Below are 20,510 nucleotides of genomic sequence, written 5' to 3'. Positions count from 1 at the left end.
ATGCTGGGATTTGAACATGGGTTCAAATCCCTATGGCACTCAAAGCAGCAGTTATTGCAATAGTCCATAAAGCTATTTCGACTCTCCATATCCTTCCCTTCATCTGTACACAATTCCCTCTCACTCTGTTTTGCTCAGCTCCCAATATTTGATGTTGCCCACATTTCTGAAAATATTTGGCCTTGAGACAAGAACTTTCAAGAATTCTGTATCCAAGTATTATCCAAGGATATGTTAGATAGGCAGTAATGTAATTACTCATGATGGAGTTTGGCCAGATCACCAGGGTGATGTTCCTTGAAAGCATGCAATATCAGAATAATTCCATTTTTTTAAAATTGTGGTTTTGATGTGCATGATCACAATTTCCGGGATACAATCTACACATATGCAATTGAATACCAGCACTGTGGTGATCCCACACCAGCAGTGTCCCAATCCTGGAAGTGCACTCAAGTGCCATTGAGTCAGAATCTGTGCCCCTTGAATTCAATAGCATAACTCTCTTTGATTTGAATGTTTGTAGGATTTAGTGGGGAGTTAGAGTGCTCAGCCCCTCACAGGTTTGGGTTTCTGATTGAAACAGTGAGTTTTTATTAAGGAAGTTTTCACTATCTCTGAGCATATGCAAACTGCCAATCTGCCATTGTTGCCAATCACTGTTCCAGCTCTGACTGCTGGGAGTACATCCCACCACATGTTTACTAACTAACCATTGGTTCTGGTGGGGATTTTAGGTGGACTTAGTCGATTGGGTGGATAATATGTGGCCGCAGCATTTGAAGGAGAGGCAGACAGATGCCACAAATGCTATTTCGGAGATGAAGTACCCAAAAGTGAAAAAGTAAGTTTCTTTTTTGTTTCTAAAAAGTTCTAATCTTGACCTCCTTGGTTAATTCCTGTTTGAGCTCACATGCTGGTAGCTGAGAAAGTATTGATTTGTTCAGTGAGCAGGGATGGATGCTATCTTGACTAACCTGCTTGATCCACATAATATTAGTGGTCGTCAGCTTTTAAGGAGATTGATTTTGTATTTGAGAACTTTATAATGGATCATTCATGTTCTTAAGGCTTGTCATTGGTTTTATAACTGGGGGTACGTTCTGTCTTTCATTCTAAAATACTACATCAAAAGCTCAATGTAAAGTTTGGGATTCACTAAATGCACATAATAAATATTTTTAAAACCTTGAATTTTTCCTTTAATATTTTGGACAAGAATAGCCACTTGTCCTGCCCTGAGAACAGCAAGCTAGCTCTGATCTGGAATATTGGATCCTATTGGTAAAAGAATTGTGTAATAAATCACTTCTTAGGACAGCAAACAGATCAGAGGGAATAATTGAGCCTTTCACCTCTAGCCTGATGGTTCAAAACCATCCCAGGTGATTAATGGTCAAAGGTTGTAACAAACTGAGGGCTGTTTGGTGAAATGAGCTTTGAGTATCTCTGTTCATTTCCTAATGGGTAGGTGTCCCCACTGAAAACTCCATCACTTCAGTTGACCACAAATCACTTATGCTTTATAAAATGCTGTGATATTATTAGCATGGCTTTTGCTGAACACTTTTGTTATTGAGTATAGTAAGTGTACCCTTCTGGATAACTTTTTCTGTCTAAAACGTTTGATCATTTGGTATCATATGCAGGTGTCCAGTAAACACATAAAATTTCCAACAAGCTTCCAGCATTTGTCTTAACGTGGTCCTATGCACAATTAGAACTTAGATCTGGAGAGTGTAGATCCAAGGGGCAATGTTTTATTAATAAAGTCATAGCAAACCTATCAAAGTACACATTTCTAGACTATATAGTCTATATAGTCTGCTGAGACATTAATAGGGGGAAAATGTGCTGAATGGAAATACGTCTTTGGGTTGAGACCTGCATTAACTTATAAGCATGGCCAATACAAATCTGTAAGCACAGTAGTTACTTTGACATGAGTTTTGCTCTACAAAATACTGTATTTCAAACATCAAAGTTTTAAAGAAGCCTAAGCATTCTTATTTAAGTGATTGCTGTATTTTGCAACTAATTGAGCTATGAAAATCTCTGGCTGCCAAACAGAATAAATATTTGACCTGTTCCCTTCAAATTCAGGAATTACTCCAAAAGGGGAAGAGTGATAAACAAAGAAGGGAGGGATAGCTATGTGGTTTGAGCGTTAGCCTGCTATACCTAGAGTTGTGAGTTCAATCCTTGAGAGGGCTATTTAGAGATCTGGGACAAAAATCTGTCTGAGGAGGGGGTTGTACTAGATGACCTCCTGAGCTCCCTTCCAACACTGATATTCTGTGATTCTATGCTAATTGACTTTTTTGCAGGCATTCTCAACAGAGAAGTCAAGGATATAATAGGCCACAGAGACTGAACTTCATCACTTCAGAGGTCCTAGTTGAGGCATATTTGAGAGGTAGTATAGGAGAAGCTTGTGTTGTCTCTGCCTGTCTTATACCTATTATATGGATAAACTTATGGCATCACTGCCTATTATCATGATGTCACTAAAAGAAGGGGAGCTGGGTGTGTGGTAACTAGCCAAAATAGAGAAAAATTAAGGAAATTTCTGATGAGTGACTGGAATGAATTTTTCACCCCAGTATTTGATAGTTTACCCCAGTTTGGATGTTTTCCTTGAAACTATTTTTCATGTAATGGTGGGGGGAAAAAGTTCTTCTTTGAGTGCTTGTTCATGTTGATTCTAATCATGTGTGTGCATGCTCATGTTGGCCAGAAGATTTTTCCCCTAGCAGCATCCGTTGGGTCAGCCTCAAGTCGTGCCCTTGTGGCACCTAATATATAGCCCTGCCGACCCGCCACCCCTTCAGTTCCTTCTTACCACTAGTGATGGTGACTGGAACGTCCCTGGGCTCTTGCTCAGCAAGTTTTCTTCTCTATTCCGTGTATATAGTTAGTTAGTAGTGCTCCAGTTAATAGTTTAGTTTAGTTTAGTATAGTATAGTAGTTGGGGTCCCGCCCCCCAATTCCGACCCTGCTGCCATGGCATGCTGTGGTCCCCGGGCTTCAAGAAGTGTGACTTGCACATGTTGTGTCTTCAGTGCTTTGGGGAGACCCATCAGAAAAATCGCTGTAAGATCTGCCGTGAGTTCCACCCGAGAACACACAAAGGGAACAGCAGCTGAAGGTGATCCTCATGGAGGCAGCCCTACACCAGCCCGGGCTCGAGAGACCCAATCCCTATGGTGTTGTACTCGACGAGGAGTGCTCCGGCGCTGTCGGTGACTTTGGTACTGAAGGACTCCTCTAGGGACGCTCAGCACCACGACAGCTCCTCAGGGGCCCATCTGATAGTAGGCACTGCTCCCACTCGCCAGTGCCTCAAAAGAAGATAAAGCCATACGACTATTGTCCTCTGGCTAAGCCTCGAGATGTGTGACCCCAGGCAGGCCACTCCTCGGCATCTTCTTCCAGCCATGTTGACTCTTGTGCGGGTGAGGCAGTCGAGTCCAGCCCCACCTCACTCACCGGCACTTACGCAGCAGCTGCAGCTCCCGTCCATGCCAGAAGCATACCAGGCCGCTAGAGATCTCCTCCACCTGACGGCAATCTTGCCTGCCAGGGAGGAACTCTCAGCGCTGTCGGAGCCCCGTCCTCAGGTGCACTCTAAGGGAAAGCCGGCTATGATGTCAAGGCACTCCCCTTTGCCTTGTCCGTCGGCGCCTACATGCTCCGACAGAGAGCCTTACTTCTCCCCGAGCTCTTGATGTTTGAGGCACTGATGATCAGCTCCTCTGTGGCCATTAGTGTCTGAGACCTTGGAGTTGGAGCCCGACTTCTATCGCTCAAGTAGGAGCAGAAGTCATAGAGCGAGGTCGGGCAGAGACTGAAGGGAGCATCAGTTATGGCCTCTGCAGTGACAGAATCTGCCTCATTACCCTTCTGGACTTCCTGGGCTTATCACAAGGGCCAGGGAGGAACCCAGGGCACACGCTCAGCGACATCTTCAGTGGCCTCTGCCACTTTTGTGCCACCTTCCGCTGTGCATCTGCCCCCGGCACCTATGGTCCCCATGCCCTTGCCTCTGGCACCATGCTCGGCTCCAACTTCAGCACCGGTCTTTATGACGTTGACACACCCGTCTCCCTCACCTGCACCGTTGTCAGTGTTGACCTCGATGCAGGCACCTATGGCCCCATGTCGATGTCAGGACCGGGCCCCCCAGCCCCGACAGCTTCTGAGAGTGTGCTGATGCAGCTCTCTCCAGTGAGACTGATGCTGATGTTGACTATGATGCCTATGGCCCTGGCACCATCATTGGCACCACCTTCTCCAACGCTGCCCCAGGAGTCACGTGACCCCTCCAGGGTAGACAGTAAGGAGCTTCCACTACGGGAACACGCTTCCTCCTCCTCGTCACTGGACGAAGCGTTGGCAGGGACGACCATAGCTCCTGCATTAGAGGATAACAGAGTCCTACAGCAGTTGCTCCTCAGGGCTGCCCAAGGTCGAGGAGGTGGTAGACGACACAGATCCCATCCGCCCACAACCTCCTCAAAGGTTCCAGAAGCAGAACCGCCAGGACAATTCTAGGAGGAGGAACTGGAGGGTTAGGAGAAGGAACATCCCTCCGCTAATCAAGGCCAGCCCAAACTGCCCTCTGGCCCTAAACTGGCCTTTTGAAGGTGCGGTCGAGGACGGCGCACCAGACCAGAGACTGGATCTACCCTGCCTTACCTTTTCCTCACGACTGTCCCCTTTCTACTGTGCATGGTCCCATATAACTTCGGACTGCTGGGTGCTTCGCACGGTAGAGAAGAGATACTCCATCAAATTCTGTGCCCTCCTGCCCTTCCACCCCCCTTCACTGTCTCTCTTCAGGGACCCTTCTCACAAGCAACTTCTTATTCAGGAGGTGCAATTGCTCCCAGCACTGGAGGCGGTGGAGGAGGTTCCCCTGGAGCACAGGGATGAGGGTTTCTATTCATGCTGTTTCCTAATACCGAAGGCCAAAGGCGCCTCAGGCCTATCCTGGACCTGCGCGATCTCAGCAAGTTCGTGAGGAAACTCAGGTTCTGCATGGTCCCCCTGACCTCCATTATCCCTTCACTGGATCCAGCAGACTGATATGCTGCCCCCGACTTGAAGGACATGTATTTTCACATAGCAATCGCACACAGCCACAGAAAGTTCCTTAGGTTTGTGGTCAATGGTTCCCATTACCAATTTACTGTTCTCCCTTTCAGCCTGTCAGCAGGACCTCAAGTCTTTACCAAGTGCACGGCAGTCACCACCGCCTTTCTGCGGAGACATCAGGTCAGGTGTTCCCATACCTCGACGACTGGCTGATCAAAGGCCGATCCAGGGTTCAGGTGGCATTCATCAGAGACACCTTTGAGAATCTGTAAAAGCAGCAAAGAATCCTGTGGAACCTTATAGACTAACAGATGTTTTGGAGCATGAGCTTTCGTGAGTGAATACCCACTTTGTTGGATGAGAATCTGGGCCTGATGCTGATCGAGGCGAAATTGACTCTGTCCCCAGTCCAGAGGATAGAGTTCATAGGGGCGGTTTTGGACTCAACCCAGGCCAGAGCATTCCTCTTGCAGGAGAGATTCCAGGCCCTCTACGCCATGATCCAAGGTCTCAGGCAGTTCACCACCATGAGAAATTGTCTCACACTTCTCAGCCACATGGCGGCCTGTATGTACGTGGTTCAGCATGCCAGACTCGGGCTTTGACCACTTCAGTTGTGGCTTGCATCAGTGTACAGACCTGCCAGGGACAGCTTGGACAGGATCGTGACCTTGCCCTACCCCATCCTTGACTCACTCCTGTGGTGAACAGAAGCTCAGCAGGTGTGTGCAGGAGTTCCCTTTGCTGCCCCACAACCATCCCTAGCACTAGTGACGGACGTGTCAGATTTGGGGTGGGGAGCTCATCAGGGGGACCACAGGACTCAGGGCCTCTGGTCACAGACAGATCTCCATCTTCATATCAATGTCAGGGAGCTCAGGGCGGTATGCCTAGCATGTCAGTCATTTCACCCGTATCTAGCAGGTCGATGAGTATCGGTCATGATGGACAATATGACCGTGATGTTCTATATCAACGAACGGGAGGTGCACGCTTCTCTCCCCTGTCCCAGGAAGCCCTCAGGTTATGGGACTTTTGTATAGAGCACTCAGTTGATCCACAGGTGTCATACCTTCCAGGGGTCCAGAACGAGCTGGCGGACTGCCTCAGCAGGTCTTTTCACAGCCATGAGTGGTCCCTTTGCCCAGACGTTGCATCCTTGATCTTTCAGAGGTGGGGCTGTCCCCTGATTGACCTCTTTGCCACACGATGCAACAGGAAGTGTCCGCAGTTCTGCTTCTTCCAGAATCACAGTCCAGGCTCCACAGTGAATGTGTTCCTCCTCCACTGGGGGGTCTGCTTTTATACGCCTTCCCACCCATACCGCTTGTCCACAAGGTACTGCACAAGGTCCGCAGAGACCAGGCTTGGGTCATTCTCATAACACCAGCCTGGCCCCACTAGCATTGGTACATGTCTCTCCTAGACATGTCAGTGGGAGCCCCGATTACCTTGCTGCTCTTCCCGGACCTTCTCATGCAGGATCACAGGTGGCTCCTGCACCCAAACCTGCAGTCACTACATCTCACAGCATAGAGGCTCCATGGCTGAATCCATTCGAGCATTCCTATTCAGAATAAGTCAGACAGGTTCTCCTGGGCAGTAGGAAACCATCCACTAGGGCCATGTACCTGGCCACGTGGAAGAGATTTTCAATCTGGTCAGCTCAGCGTGACTTTTCCCTGGTGCTAGCCTCAGTGCCCCAGATTTTGGATTATCTGTTCCACCTAAAGCAGGAAGGTCTTCTTGTCTTCTATAAGAGTACACCTAACTGCCATCTCTGCTTTCCATCCAGGGGCACACAGCTGCTCGGTTTTCGTTAACCTCCTGGTCAGTCACTTCCTGAAGGGCCTCGACAGGTTGTACCCGAACGTCTGCCAACTGGTTCCTGCTTGGGACCTTAACTTGGTCCTCTCTAGACTCATGGGGCATCCCTTTGAGCCTCTAGCAACATGCTCCCTGCTCTACCTTTCCTACAAGGTCGTGTTCCTGGTGGTAATAACTTCAGCCTCGATGGTGTCTGAGCTCAGGGCTCTAACGTCCAAGCCGCCCTATACCATGTTTTTTAAGGACAAGTTCAGCTCAGGCCCCATCCGGCCTTCCTCCCGAAGATGGTATCGCAGTTCCACATCAACCAGGACATTCTCTTCCCGGTTTTCTACCCCAAGCCTCATGCAAGTAGCAGAGCAGAGGCTCCACACTCTCGATGTCTGCAGAGCGCTGGCCTTTTACACTGAGAGGACAAAACCATTCAGGAAGTCAGTAAAGCTCTTTGTCACAGTAGCAGACAGGATAAATGGCCAGCCTGTTTCGACACAGCTCATTTCGTCATGGATTCTGGCCTGCATTACCGAGTGCTACAATCTAGCAGGGATCCCAATGCCCCCAATGACGGGGCACTCTACAAAGGCGCAAGCTTCATCAACAGCTTTCTTGGCTCAAGTCCCCACCCACGAAATCTGCAGGGCGGCGACGTCATCAATACACCCTTTTGCCTCACACTATGCAATTACTAGGAAGGCCAGAGATGATGCGGCCTTTGTAGAGCAGTACTCCAGTCAGTAGACAGCTCTGACTCCACCTCCTAATTTTGCTAGGCAGAGAGTCACCTGATTGGAATCAACACGAACAAGCACTCGAAGGAGAAAAAACAGTTACTCACTTTCTCGTAATTGTTGTTCTTTGAGATGTGTGGTTCATGTCCATTCCAATACCCACCCTTCTACCCCTCTGTTGGAATATCCGGCAAAAAGGAACTGAAGGGGTGGTGAGTCGACAGGACTATATATTAGGCGCCATGAGAGTGTGACTCCAGGTGGCACCCAGGCCAACCCAACAGATGATGCTAGGGGAAAAATCATCCGGCCAACGTGCACGTGCATGCGCTCACACCTGATTGGAATGGACATGAACAACACCTCTCGAAGAACAACAGTTACAAGAAGTGAGTACCCATTTTATTTGTGGCCTGAAAACACACATGACATGTGTTAATAACAGAAACAGCTAGTAACCCTTAGAGTGAATGAATATTACATAGTGCTGACCTTTTAAAGTAGGTTTTGTACTGACTGTGTACTTCTGTTTTAGAGGCATGTTCTAAATATTAAACATGGTACTAGAGAGACAAGGTGGGTGAGATAATATCTTTTATTGGACCAACTTCTGCAGTATGTAAAACATGGTACTGAGAGCCAGGAATTACTTAGTTCTAATCCCAGCTCTGATATTAAAGTAATCCATGGGGCTTTGCAAATCACTTAGGACCAAATTCTTAACTGTAGTGCCTAAAGTTAGTCATCTAAAATCTCATTTAGGCATTTAATTAAATGTCCCAATTTTCAAATGTGCCAAGGAGAGGAGACTCACATTTGATGTATTTCAGTTCCTAACTTTAGGCATTCAAGTTTGAAAACTGTGGTTGAGATTTTCAAAGCACTGTAAGGGATTTAGATACTTTCCCCATTTAAAATGTTTTAAGTTGGAAAAGTGTCTAAATCCCCTTGACTGCTTTGAAAATCCCAATCTTTGGCTTTACCCTCTCTCTACCTCTTTCCTCATTTGAAAAATCAGAATAATATTTACCTACCTTGCAGAGGAATAAATTAATGTTTGCAAAGTGCTTTGGAGATGGAAGGCATTCTATAAACGCTCTTTAGTATAATGATAACACAAATCTGCAGGTATCCTTTGGGTGCTGAAGACATATATACATATCTGCCACAGCACTCTTAGGGTTAATAAACTTCATCTGATATTATGCAGTCGTTATTTGGTGGTGAATCAACTTTCTCTTACCTGTGTGAAGTTTTCACTGATCGTGTCCTCTTGATTTGAGGAGCTGTAGATCTCAGTTCAGATGAGTACAGTGGAACTTTTCCATCCAGGTTCTTGTGATTATTTCTGATGGCAGAAATAGCTAAAGAGAATCACGGTAAATACCCATGAACCTTGGAATCTATATTCTGGAACTATTTGGTTTTGCTATTATTTGATTTTATCATTTAAACTCTGTTAAGAATTATTTTGTTTTTGTTGTTGTGTTAGCTGCAAAATAATTGATGAAGTATGTGGGGTTTCAGCTGCCGGAAATAAGAACATTACTGTTGGGGTCTGTATGAAGACTGGGGGATTGTTTTCTCTGGAAAAAATGCTTAATACATTTTCCCCCTTAAATTAAATTTAAAAATCTTTCATCAGAAAAGTTGCATGGGAGAATTTTCATTAGAATATAAGAATTCCCATGTGGGTCAGAACATGGATCTATCTCATATGGTACCCTGTCTCTACCACTGACTCTGTACCATATGCTTCTATGCTATAATTCCATACTGGACAATTAGGGCCTGATCCAAAACCCTTTATAGTTAGTGGGGTTCTTTCTGTTTATTTCACTACATAGTGACATTAAACACTTGGCAAGGTGAAAGCCCTAGGGCTAGGAAAAGTTCTTATCCAAGCATTGTTCACAAGCCCAATCCTGCAAGGTGCTTAGCACCCTCAATCCCATTGACTTTGGTGGATGTTGAAGGTGCTCTGCACTTTCATAAAATGAAACCGTTTGTTTAGGTGCCTAAATATGGATTTGGTTTCTAACTTCAAACACTTAAGTTTGAAAATGTTAAGGGACTTGACTAAGGCCACACAGTGAGTGAGTGGCAGAAGATAAAATAAAATCCAGACACTCTGTCTCCTGGTCTCCTACTCTAACCATTAGATCATATCACCCTTACATTTATTTGTATTATAGTAGTGGCTAAAAATCCGACCAAGGTTCAGGGCCCAATTGAGATTGTACAGATAAATAAAAAAGACAGTCTGTGCCCAAGAGAGTCTCAGTCTACATGCCAGATACGGTGCAGCAGACAGACAAAACAGACAAACAGGGTGGAGGTGTGGATGGGAACCCTATGGAGGGTCACAAAGGTGAAGTGATGTAATTGCAGTGACAAACTAGCAGCAGCTTTTTGAAGTGGCATGATGGGGGTCAGTGTGACTGTCATCAGGACCCTACAGGAATGGATTACAGTAGTTGAGGTGCAAGATGATGAGGACTGAACAATCCATGTCAGTGCTGTTATCCATGTGATGCTGCTCCTTAATTTTAGAAAAACACCGGTGTTTATATCCTGTGCATTCCTGACTTCTGGAGTCTAGAAATAGGATCTGTTCTTAAGCGTGGTCATAATACTGGGAGCTCACTGTATGCTATACCCACCCTTAGAATGATCCTTACAAACAGAAAGCACTCCAATAACAGTGACTGTGGTTTTGCAGACACAGATGGTATCACCAGACGCAAATATCTGTCTTGGCTACTGTGTGTCAAGTTCTGTGCTGGGAATGGAGTTAGAGAATACTCCATCTGCTATGCTTGTTCAGTTATTAAAATGCATTTGGAGACCTCTCTGGCTTTCACTTGGATTTGTACCATTAACTTTTTAAAAAAATTCTATATAGTGAGGTTATTATTTGCCCATAAATAAATGGCTAATATCTTAGAGAGAACCTAGCAAACTGCAGTAGTTGGACAGCCATATTAGATCAAAACTAAAATAAAATATAAAAGATTTTCTAAACACCACCCCTAATTTAAAAGGATAATAAGATGCAAGTAGGTGGGGGACTGAATAGCTAAGTGATATAGTGTCTTTCATTCTCTTTCTCACTGATTTAAATTCAGGCTAGGTTAATAGAGTATGAACATCATTACAAGTGATGTCTGTTCTGTGGCTTATATTAAATGAGTTTAGGAGGTCTCAGTCCAGCTTCTAGTGAACAGGTGTTCACATCACAGAAAACGCTACCAAATATTGGCACGATCTGCCTGCAGTGGTTGCATTTTCAGCAGAGAGGCCCCTGGGTTATATGGACATATAAATTGACTACTCTTGTGCCATAGAGATGGCCCCTGCAGGTCAGGGTAGACAGCATAGGAAGGGTGTGCTGCTGCTGCCCCTTTTGTGGATACATGGGGGAATTCAATTTCCAGGGTTGTCTGTTTGGCACCTTCCATCACCACTGACACCCACATTTAAAACAAAACAAATCCCTGACAATTTTTGAAGATTTTCTGAATAATAAACCTGAGTAATTAACCAAGAAGGACTCTGCCATCTTGGCAGTGTGATGACAGAGTTTGAGCCCCAGGAGAGACAATTCAGAATTTGAATGAATGCTTTGCAAAAAAGCAAGAGTTTTTCAGAGCTTTTATGAGAGTAAGGACTGTGTTTTATTACTACACCTCTACCCCAATATAACGCTGTCCTCGGGAGCCAAAAAATCTTACCGCGTTATATCGAACTTGCTTTGATCCACCGGAGTTCTCAGCCCCGCCCCCCTGGAGCACTGCTTTAGCGTGTTATATCCGAAATCATGTTATATCTGGTCACGTTATATCGGGGTAGAGGTGTATAAGAAATGTATAAATATTAGGGGCCAGATTCTTGGCCCCACTCTCCTCCTTTTGCACTACTCAGGTGATGTGACGAGGGCAAAAACTGCTTGTAGATCCCTAGCTGGAGATCCACTTGGCATAGGAGAATCCTCAATGAGCACAGAGCCATCATAGCGGGTGCCTACACCAATCAGCCCCTTTAGCCCAGCATAGAGGCTGGGGAGGGAGCATGGTCAGTGTGAGATGGGCTGACCTGCAAGCTGGATTCAATCTCCTATAATGCACTACGGCCATGAAACTGCCTTGATGTAACCCACCCTTCACCAGGAGGGGAGATTGTGGAACATCATGGGAGATGTAGTTGACTAGAGAGCCTGTCCTGTGGAAATGAATAGGAGCAAAAGGCATCTGAACTACAGCTCCCATGAGGCATTACAGCAGCATTTCTGACTTGGGTTTTCTATTTTTCACCAAAAACTAAATGTTTTCCATGAAGGAGGAAAAAAACTTAGTTTACAAACAGTTTAAATATTAAGCCACTGTTAAATCTCCCCCAAAAGATGGACTAAATAGTAACTTGCCTTATGAGTATTCTGAAACTCTCCTGGCTGTGCTTGTTTTCATATCCCGAGCTTTACCTTCTGTGTTAAACTGTGAGTCTGATCCTGCAAACCTTTATTTATACGAAGTAGTCCCATTGAAGTTAATGGGACTAGCTAACTGAATAAGGATTACTTACATGAGTAAATATTTGCAGGATTGGGCCCTATATCATTAGACTGGCAAGACTATTTGCCAGGTAGTAGTAATAGAGACGCTAGCACCATTCATAGTTATGGGTGTGATGAAATAATGACAGATGTTTCTAAAAACTGTTGAGAAAAATAATTTTTAATAGATTTTGTGTTGGGGGAAGATTTTCTAAGGGTTAGGGACCCACAACTGCACTTTGTGCTTTAGAAAATTTCCCTTTTACTTAATGATTGATCTTAGCTAATATAGAATAAATCACTGCTGTCTTTTGTTAAAAAAAGATGATGTCTCCCATACAAATAATTCACCTATCTACTAAAATACGATGCTGGTCTGATTTCATATCCTGTATCAGGGTCAGTCTTATTCCTCCTCTTTTAGGCTCTGTTTCATCAGTATATCCCAATATATTCATCCCTTTGCTGAATAGGGATAGATTTAAGCATGTGATTAAATGTTTTGCTGAACTAGAATCTAATTATGAACTGGGGTCTGCCTCTAGAGGCAGAAATTTGTCCACTGTGTGGAGGGGCTGTTAATGGATAGTGGAACTGGTGATCCTGGAATACAGGCTGACACTATATTCAGCGTGCTGTATTTCTGATGATGCTCTCTCTATTTGTTTATGAATTGCTTTTGGTATGAAAATCAGTTATATGACTATAATTATTCTAAGTAAAAGAATATTAGGCTGATAGGCAAAAGTTCTTGTCCACACCCATTGGATAACAAAGCATTTCAAACATGAGTGAACAGTGTAACACTGTTGCAAAAAAAGCAAACATCATTCTGGCATGTATTAGCAGGATAGGATTGCCAACTTTCTAATCGCACAAAACCGCCCCTTCCCCAAGGTCCTGTCTCCCGCTCACTCCATCCCCCCTCCCTCCGTCACTTGCTCTCCCCTACACTCACTCACTTTCACTGAGCTGGGGCAGAGTTTGGGATGCGGGAGGAGTTGAGGGCTTCAGCTGGGCATGTGAGCTCTGGGGAGAGGCCAGAAATGAGGGGTTCAGGGTGTGGGAGGGGGCTCAAAGCTGGGACAGGGGTTGGGGTGAGGGAGGGGTGCGGAGTGTGGGCTCTGGGAGGGGGTTTGGGTGCAGGAGGAGGCTCCAGGCTGGGGCAGGAGGTTGGGGTGCGGGAGGCGGTTTGGGGTGTGGGCTGTAGCTGGGCAGCGCTTACCTCAAGTGACTCCCAGAAGCAGCTGGCATGTCCGTTTCCTAGGCAGAGGGGCCAGGGGGCTGTGTGCACTGCCCGTGCCCGTAGGTGCCACCCCCGCAATTCCTATTGGCCGCGGTTCCTGGCCAATAGAACTGTGGAGCCTACACTTAGGGTGGGGGCAGCACGCGGAGCTCCTGTGGCCTAGGAGGCAGACATGCTGACTGCTTCAAGGAGCTGTACAGAGCCAGGCAGGCAGGGAGCTTGTGTTAGCCCCGCTGTGCTCTCAACTGGAGTTTTAGCAGCCCGGTCAGTGGTGCTGATCAGAGCCACCAGGATCCCTTATTAACTGGGTGTTCCAGTCAAAACCTGGACGCCTGGCAGCCCTATTGCAGGAGTGTTGTAAGTAAGACACGAGAAGTAATTCTTCCCCTCTACTCCATTCTGACTAGGCCTCACCTGGAGTATTGTGTCCAGTTCTGGGCACCACACTTCTGGAAAGCTGTGGACACATTGGATAAAGTCCAGAGAAAAGCAACAAAAATGATTAAAGGTCTAGAAAACATGACCTATGAGGGAAGATTGAAAAAATTGGGTTTGTTTAGTCTGGAGAAGAGAAGAATGAGAGGGGACATAACAGTTTTCAGGTATATAAAAGGTAGTTACATGGAGGAGGGAGAAAAATTGTTTTCTAAACCTGTGAGGACAGGACAAGAAGCAACGGGCTTAAATTGCAACAAGGGCGGTTTAGGTTGGACCTTAGGCAAAGCTTCCTAACTGTCGGGGGGTTAAACACTGGAATAAATTGCCCAAGGAGGTTGTAGAATCTTCATCATTGGAGCTCTTTAAGAGTAAATCAGACAAATACCTGTCAGGGTATGTCTACACTACGGGATTATTCCGATTTTACATAAACCGGTTTTGTAAAACAGATTGTATAAAGTCGAGTGCACGCGGCCACACTAAGCACATTAATTCGGTGGTGTGCGTCCATGGTCCGAGGCTAGCATCGATTTCTGGAGCGTTGCACTGTGGGTAGCTATCCCTTAGCTATCCCATAGTTCCCACAGTCTCCCCCGCCCATTGGAATTCTGGGTTGAGACCCCAATGCATGATGGTGCAAAACCAGTGTCGCTGGTGATTCTTGGTAAATGTCTTCACTCATTCCTTCCTCCGTGAAAGCAACGGCAGACAATCATTTCGCGCCTTTTTCCCCTGGATTGCCCTGGCAGACGCCATAGCACGGCAACCATGGAGCCCATTCAGCTTTTTTTTACTGTCACGGTATGTCTACTGGATGTTGCTAACAGACGCGGCACTGCAGCGCTACACGGCAGCATTCATTTTCCTTTGCAAGATAGCAGAGGCGGTTATCAGTTGTTCTGTACTGTCTGCCATGCCATTGTAAATTGGCGATGAGATGACAGTTATCAGTCATTCTGTACCGTCTGCTGCTGTTATGGGTGCCCCTGGCTGAGGTCGGCTGGGGGCGCAAAGATAAAAATGGGAATGACTCCTCGAGTCAATCCCTCCTTTATGGTATCTAAAAATAGAGTCAGTCCTACCTAGAATATGGTGCAAGTGTACTAGAGAACCAGCGTACCAGATAACCAGAGAGCACAGCCGCTCCGTGTCAGATCCCGCAGAAATGATGAGCTGCATGCCATTCATGGGGGGTGCCCCTGCAACAACCCCACCCGTTGATTCCCTTCTCCCCCAACCCTCCTGGGCTACCATTGCAGTGTCCCCCCATTTGTGTGATGAAGTAATAAAGAATGCAGGAATAAGAAACACTGACTTGTTAGTGAGATAAAATGAGGGGGAGGCAGCCTCCAGCTGCTATGATAGTCCAGGCAGTACAGAATCATTTCTTTACACATGAAAGGGAGGGGGCTGATGGAGCTCAGCCCCCAGTTGCTATGATGAAGACGGTTACCAGCCATTCTGTACCATCTGCCGGGAATGACCGGGAGTCATTCCTATTTTTACCCAGGCGCCCCTGGCCGACCTCACCTGAGGCCAGCCAGGAGCACTCACGGGCTGATGATGACGACGGATAGCAGTCATATTGTACCGTCTGCCACCGGGGAGGGGAGGGGAGAGGATACTGCTGTTCACTGCCGCAGCATCGCGTCTACCAGCAGCATGCAGTAGACATAGGGTGACACTGAAAAAAGTCAAGGAACGATTTTTCCCTTTTCTTTCACGAGGGGGAGGGGGATAAATTAATGAGCTATACCCTGAACCACCCCGGACAATGTGTTTGACCCTACAGGCATTGGAAGCTCAGCCAAGAATGCAAATACTTTTTGGAGACTGCTGGGGACTGTGGGATAGCTGGAGTCCTCAGTACCCCCTCCCTTCCTGCATGAGCGTCCATTTGATTCTTTGGCTTTCCGTTACGCTTGTCACGCAGCACTGTGCTGTGGACTCTGTATCATAGCCTGGAGATTTTTTTCAAATGCTTTCTCATTTCGTCTTCTGGAACGGAGCTGTGATAGAACAGATTTGCCTCCCCATACTGCGATCAGATCTAGTATCTCCCGTATGGCCCATGCTGGAGCTCTTTTTGGATTTGGGACTGCATTGCCACCCTTGCTGATCAGAGCTCCATGCTGGGCAAACAGGAAATGAAATTCAAAAGTTCACGGGGCTTTTCCTGTCTACCTGGCCACTGCCTCCGAGATCAGATTGCTGTCCAGAGCGGTTACAATGGTGCACTGTGGGATACCGCCCGGAGGCCAATACCGTCGACTTGCGGCCACACTAACCCAAATCCGATATGGTAATACTGATTTCAGCGCTACTCCTCTTGTTGGGGAGGAGTACAGAAACCGGTTTAAAGAGCCGTTTATATCGATATAAAGGGCCTCGTTGTGTGGACGGGTGCAGCATTACATCGGTTTAACGCTGCTAAAATCGGTTTAAACGCGTAATGTAGACCAGGCCTCAGAGATGATCTAGAAATACTTAGTCCTGCCGTGGGATTAGATGACCTCTTGAGGTCCCTTCCAGTCCTACTATTGTATGATTTGTTCTCAGATTAATGCATTAATCTCAAACACCATATTATATAAAGCTCACAGAACTTGCAGTATTACAGAGCTGGCAGAAATAACCATCAATATTTCAAACAGATACTATTGTCACAAAGATAAAGATGTGTTCTGCACTTTGACAGGTACCAAAAGGCCCTTATGATCAGTATTTGCCAGGGTAGAATGGGCTCGTTTGCTGCACATTGGCAATTTGGCACATTCCCTCGGGACTGCTATTTTAGGCACATTTCTTTTTTTTTTAAAGGACTTATTTGGTTCTTAAAGCTAAATGGGAACCTTTTAAATGTATATCAAGTATAAGCTGTGGTGCTGAGGTCTACAGGCAGCCTGAATTTATAGCGCTGGGGTATATACAGCAAAGAAAAACCTGCAGCTGGCCTGAGCCAGGAAGTTAACACAGCAATGAAACAGCCCCACAGCCCAAGCTGGCTGGCACAAGCCAGCCACAGGTTTTTCTTTGCTGTGTAGACATACCTTGAGAGGCATGAACTTCTCCAGTTCCTCTGTCTGGTTAACACCAATATCTTTTGGCAGGGATTGGCAACCTTTCAGAAGTGCTGTGCCGAATCTTCATTTGTTCACTCTAATTTAAGGTTTCGCATGCCAGTAATACATTTTAACATTTTTAGAAAGTCTCTTTCTGTAAGTCTATAATATATAACTAAACTATTATTGTATGTAAAGTAAACAAGGCTTTTAAAATGTTTAAGAAGCTTCATTTAAAATTAAATTAGAATGCAGAGCCCCCCGGACCGGTGGCCAGGACATGGGCAGTGTGAGTGCCACTGAAAATCAGCTCACATGCCGCCTTCGGAACCCGTGCCATAGGTTGCCTACCCCTTTCTTACGGTCTACATTTAAATGACTATTTCCTTACTAGTCACAGCACACAGGAAGAGGAATAATCATACTGTGAAGATTCGTACAGTGCACTGTGAGCAGCATTTTATTTTGGCATCGTGTGGGTGGAGTTTGAATTCGTGGCAGTGCTTGGGAACGTACCACTACTTATTAATTTCCAATCTGAGCTGTGGGTGTGTGTGTCCAGAAAGTCTGACTCTGCAGTTGCTTTACAAAATATAGGGGTCAACGTACGCACACCCAGAAAATACAGGCTTTCTCTTGTTATCCCCATTTTGTTTTTGTCTGTCTGAGATAGATCATTAGCTCTTCAGAGCAGGGATCTCATCTTTTAAATGCTCTTAAGTGCCTTGTGTGTATACCATACTTAATGAATAATTGGCCAAACTTATCAGGCCACACTCTCAACTTGATGGCATTTCTCTATTATGTGATATCTTTTGAATGCCACATTTGATCAGTTCCAAAATTGCACAGAATGTTCTTGGCATTAGTGGCTATTGATTCTGGGGAACACCAAAAGGGAGAAAATGGGGGACACATGGATCTCATGCCATCCTGTTAGCACAGCCACAGCTTCCAGCACCTCTGCATTTGTCTGTAATCAAACAACTTGTTGATAGCACCCTTATCCCTTTCCAATATGACAATACCACAATCTTATCTCCGCCAGTCCTCCCAAGTGAGTTTAACATGTTGACAGTTTGAATGACTAATTTTCCAGACAAATAATAATGGGGGAGGGAAGGAGTGGCATGCACAAAGGCCCTGGGGTGGGAGGAGATTGTAGGACCTTGGTCTGGGAGGGCAGGGGAATAGGGGTACACAAAACCCCGAGCAGAGGGTGCTTTGAGGGGGAGAGAGGCATGTGGAACCCACACAGAGACCTTGGCTTCGGGGGACAGGAGGGACACAGCCCCAGGCATGAAGGAGGGGTGAAGGGAAGAGTTGCAGGGAATTCCTGAAATAGAGTGGAATGGGAGGGTGGCAAACGGGGAACATGTGGAGTGGAATGAAGGGATACAAGGAGACGCTGGTGTATGCAATGAACAGCCTTCAGAAGCTATGAGGTGTGGAACCTCCTAATTATTAATGGTCTTGCTGTAAGTGGTGCTGTAATAACCTAGGTCCCAGATTTGGACCTTAGCGTCCAAAATATGGGGGTTAGCATGAAAACCTCCAAGCTTAGTTACCAGCTTGGACCTGGTACCTGCTGCCACCACCCAAAAAATTAGAGTGTTTTGGGGCACTCTGGTCCCTCTGAAAAACCTTCCCTGGGGACCCCAAGACCCAAATCCCTTGAGTCTCACAACAAAGGGAAATAATCCTTTTTCCCTTCCCCCCTCCAGGTGCTCCTGGAGAGATACACAGACACAAGCTCTGTGAATTCAAACAGAGTGAATCTCCCTCTCTGTTCCCAATCCTGGAAACAAAAAGTACTTTCCTATTCCCCCAGAGGGAATGCAAAGTCAGGCTAGCAATCCAACACACAAATCTCCCCGATTCCTTCCTCCCACCAATTCCCTGGTGAGTACAGACTCAATTTCCCTGAAGTAAAGAAAAACTCCAACAGGTCTTAAAAGAAAGCTTTATATAAAAAGAAAGAAAAATAAGTACAAATGTTCTCTCTGTATAGATGATACAACACAGGGCAATTGCTTAAAAGAATATTGAATAAACAGCCTTATTCAAAAAGAATACAAATCAAAGCACTCCAGCACTTATATTCATGCAAATACCAAAGAAAAGAAAACCATAGAACTTACTATCTGATCTCTTTGTCCTTACACTTAGAAACAGAAGACTAGAAAGTAGAGCTACTTCTCCAAAGCTCAGAGAGGCAGGCAGCCAGAAAACAAAGACTCAGACACGCAATTCCCTCCACCCAAAGTTGAAAAAATCCGGTTTCCTGATTGGTCCTCTGGTCAGGTGCTTCAGGTGAAAGAGACATTAACCCTTAGCTATCTGTTTATGACACGCCCCCCAAATTGCAGACAGTGGGGAAGCTCACTGGCGGCGATTTCCTTCTAGAACTTGAAAATAAACAGATTAATACAACACATACACCTTTACATATACTCCTAAGTATATAACTAACAGACTTCTACATTTTAAGAACACTTTTTAACTACTGAATTCTGGGAAACTCTCACGGGAGAGTGCATCAGCAACTTTATTAGAAGCTCCTGTGATGTGTTGAATTTCAAAATCAAAATCTTGGAGAGCTAAACTCCAACGAAGAAGTTTCTTGTTGTTCCCCTTGGCAGTATGAAGCCACTTTAGTGCAGCATGGTCAGTTTGTAGTTGGAACCGCCGTCCCCAAACATATGGGCGTAGCTTTTCCAGGGCGTACACAATGGCATAGCATTCCTTTTCACTGACTGACCAGTGACTTTCCCTCTCAGACAGTTTCTTACTGAGAAACACGACAGGATGGAAGTTGTGATCTGTTGCTTCCTGCATGAGCACCGCTCCTATACCACGCTCAGATGCATCTGTGGTTACTAGGAATGGCTTGTCAAAGTCCGGGGCCCTGAGCACAGGGTCAGACATGAGCGTTGCCTTAAGTTGGGTAAAGGCCTTTTGACACTCATTAGTCCACTTAACTGCATTTGGCTGGGTCTTTTTGGTCAGGTCGGTCAGTGGGGCAGCGATTTGGCTGTAGTGTGGTACAAATCGCCTGTAGTATCCGGCCAAGCCTAAGAAGGATTGGACCTGCTTCTTGGACCGTGGGACAGGCCACTTTTGGATAGCATCCACCTTGGCCTGTAGGGGGTTTATGGTTCCTCGACCCACCTGGTGCCCCAGGTAAGTCACTCTGTTTTGGCCTATTTGACACTTTTTGGCCTTAACAGTTAGTCCTGCCTGCCTGATGCGCTCAAAGACCTTTTCCAGGTGTAGTAGGTGCTCGGGCCAGGAGTCTGAAAAAATGGCCACATCATCGAGGTAGGCAACTGCAAATTCTGCCAGTCCAGCTAGTAGACCATCTACCAGCCTCTGGAAGGTGGCGGGTGCATTTCGAAGGCCGAAAGGAAGGACATTGAATTCATACACCCCCGCATGGGTGACGAATGCTGACCTCTCCTTGGCAGGTTCATCTAGCGGTACTTGCCAGTACCCCTTGGTTAAGTCTATTGTAGAGATGAACTGGGCACGTCCCAACTTTTCCAATAGCTCATCGGTAC

General features: G+C 46.0%; 1 protein-coding gene across 1 annotated transcript in view; it reads left to right on the top strand.

Annotated features, from left to right (window-relative positions):
- KDM2B (lysine demethylase 2B) overlaps positions 1–20,510 on the top strand; it is a 185,209-nt gene that overhangs the window by 47,336 nt on the left and 117,363 nt on the right. The window contains exon 6 of the mRNA XM_050923908.1: positions 738–844. Within this exon, the coding sequence (XP_050779865.1) occupies positions 738–844 (107 nt within the window). The remainder of the gene's footprint in view (positions 1–737; positions 845–20,510) is intronic.

This window comes from Gopherus flavomarginatus, chromosome 15 (assembly GCF_025201925.1).
Source record: "Gopherus flavomarginatus isolate rGopFla2 chromosome 15, rGopFla2.mat.asm, whole genome shotgun sequence".
NCBI classification, from domain to species: Eukaryota; Metazoa; Chordata; order Testudines; family Testudinidae; genus Gopherus; species Gopherus flavomarginatus.
Note: the sequence above shows the minus strand (reverse complement) of the source record. Positions and strands in the feature narration are given on the sequence as shown.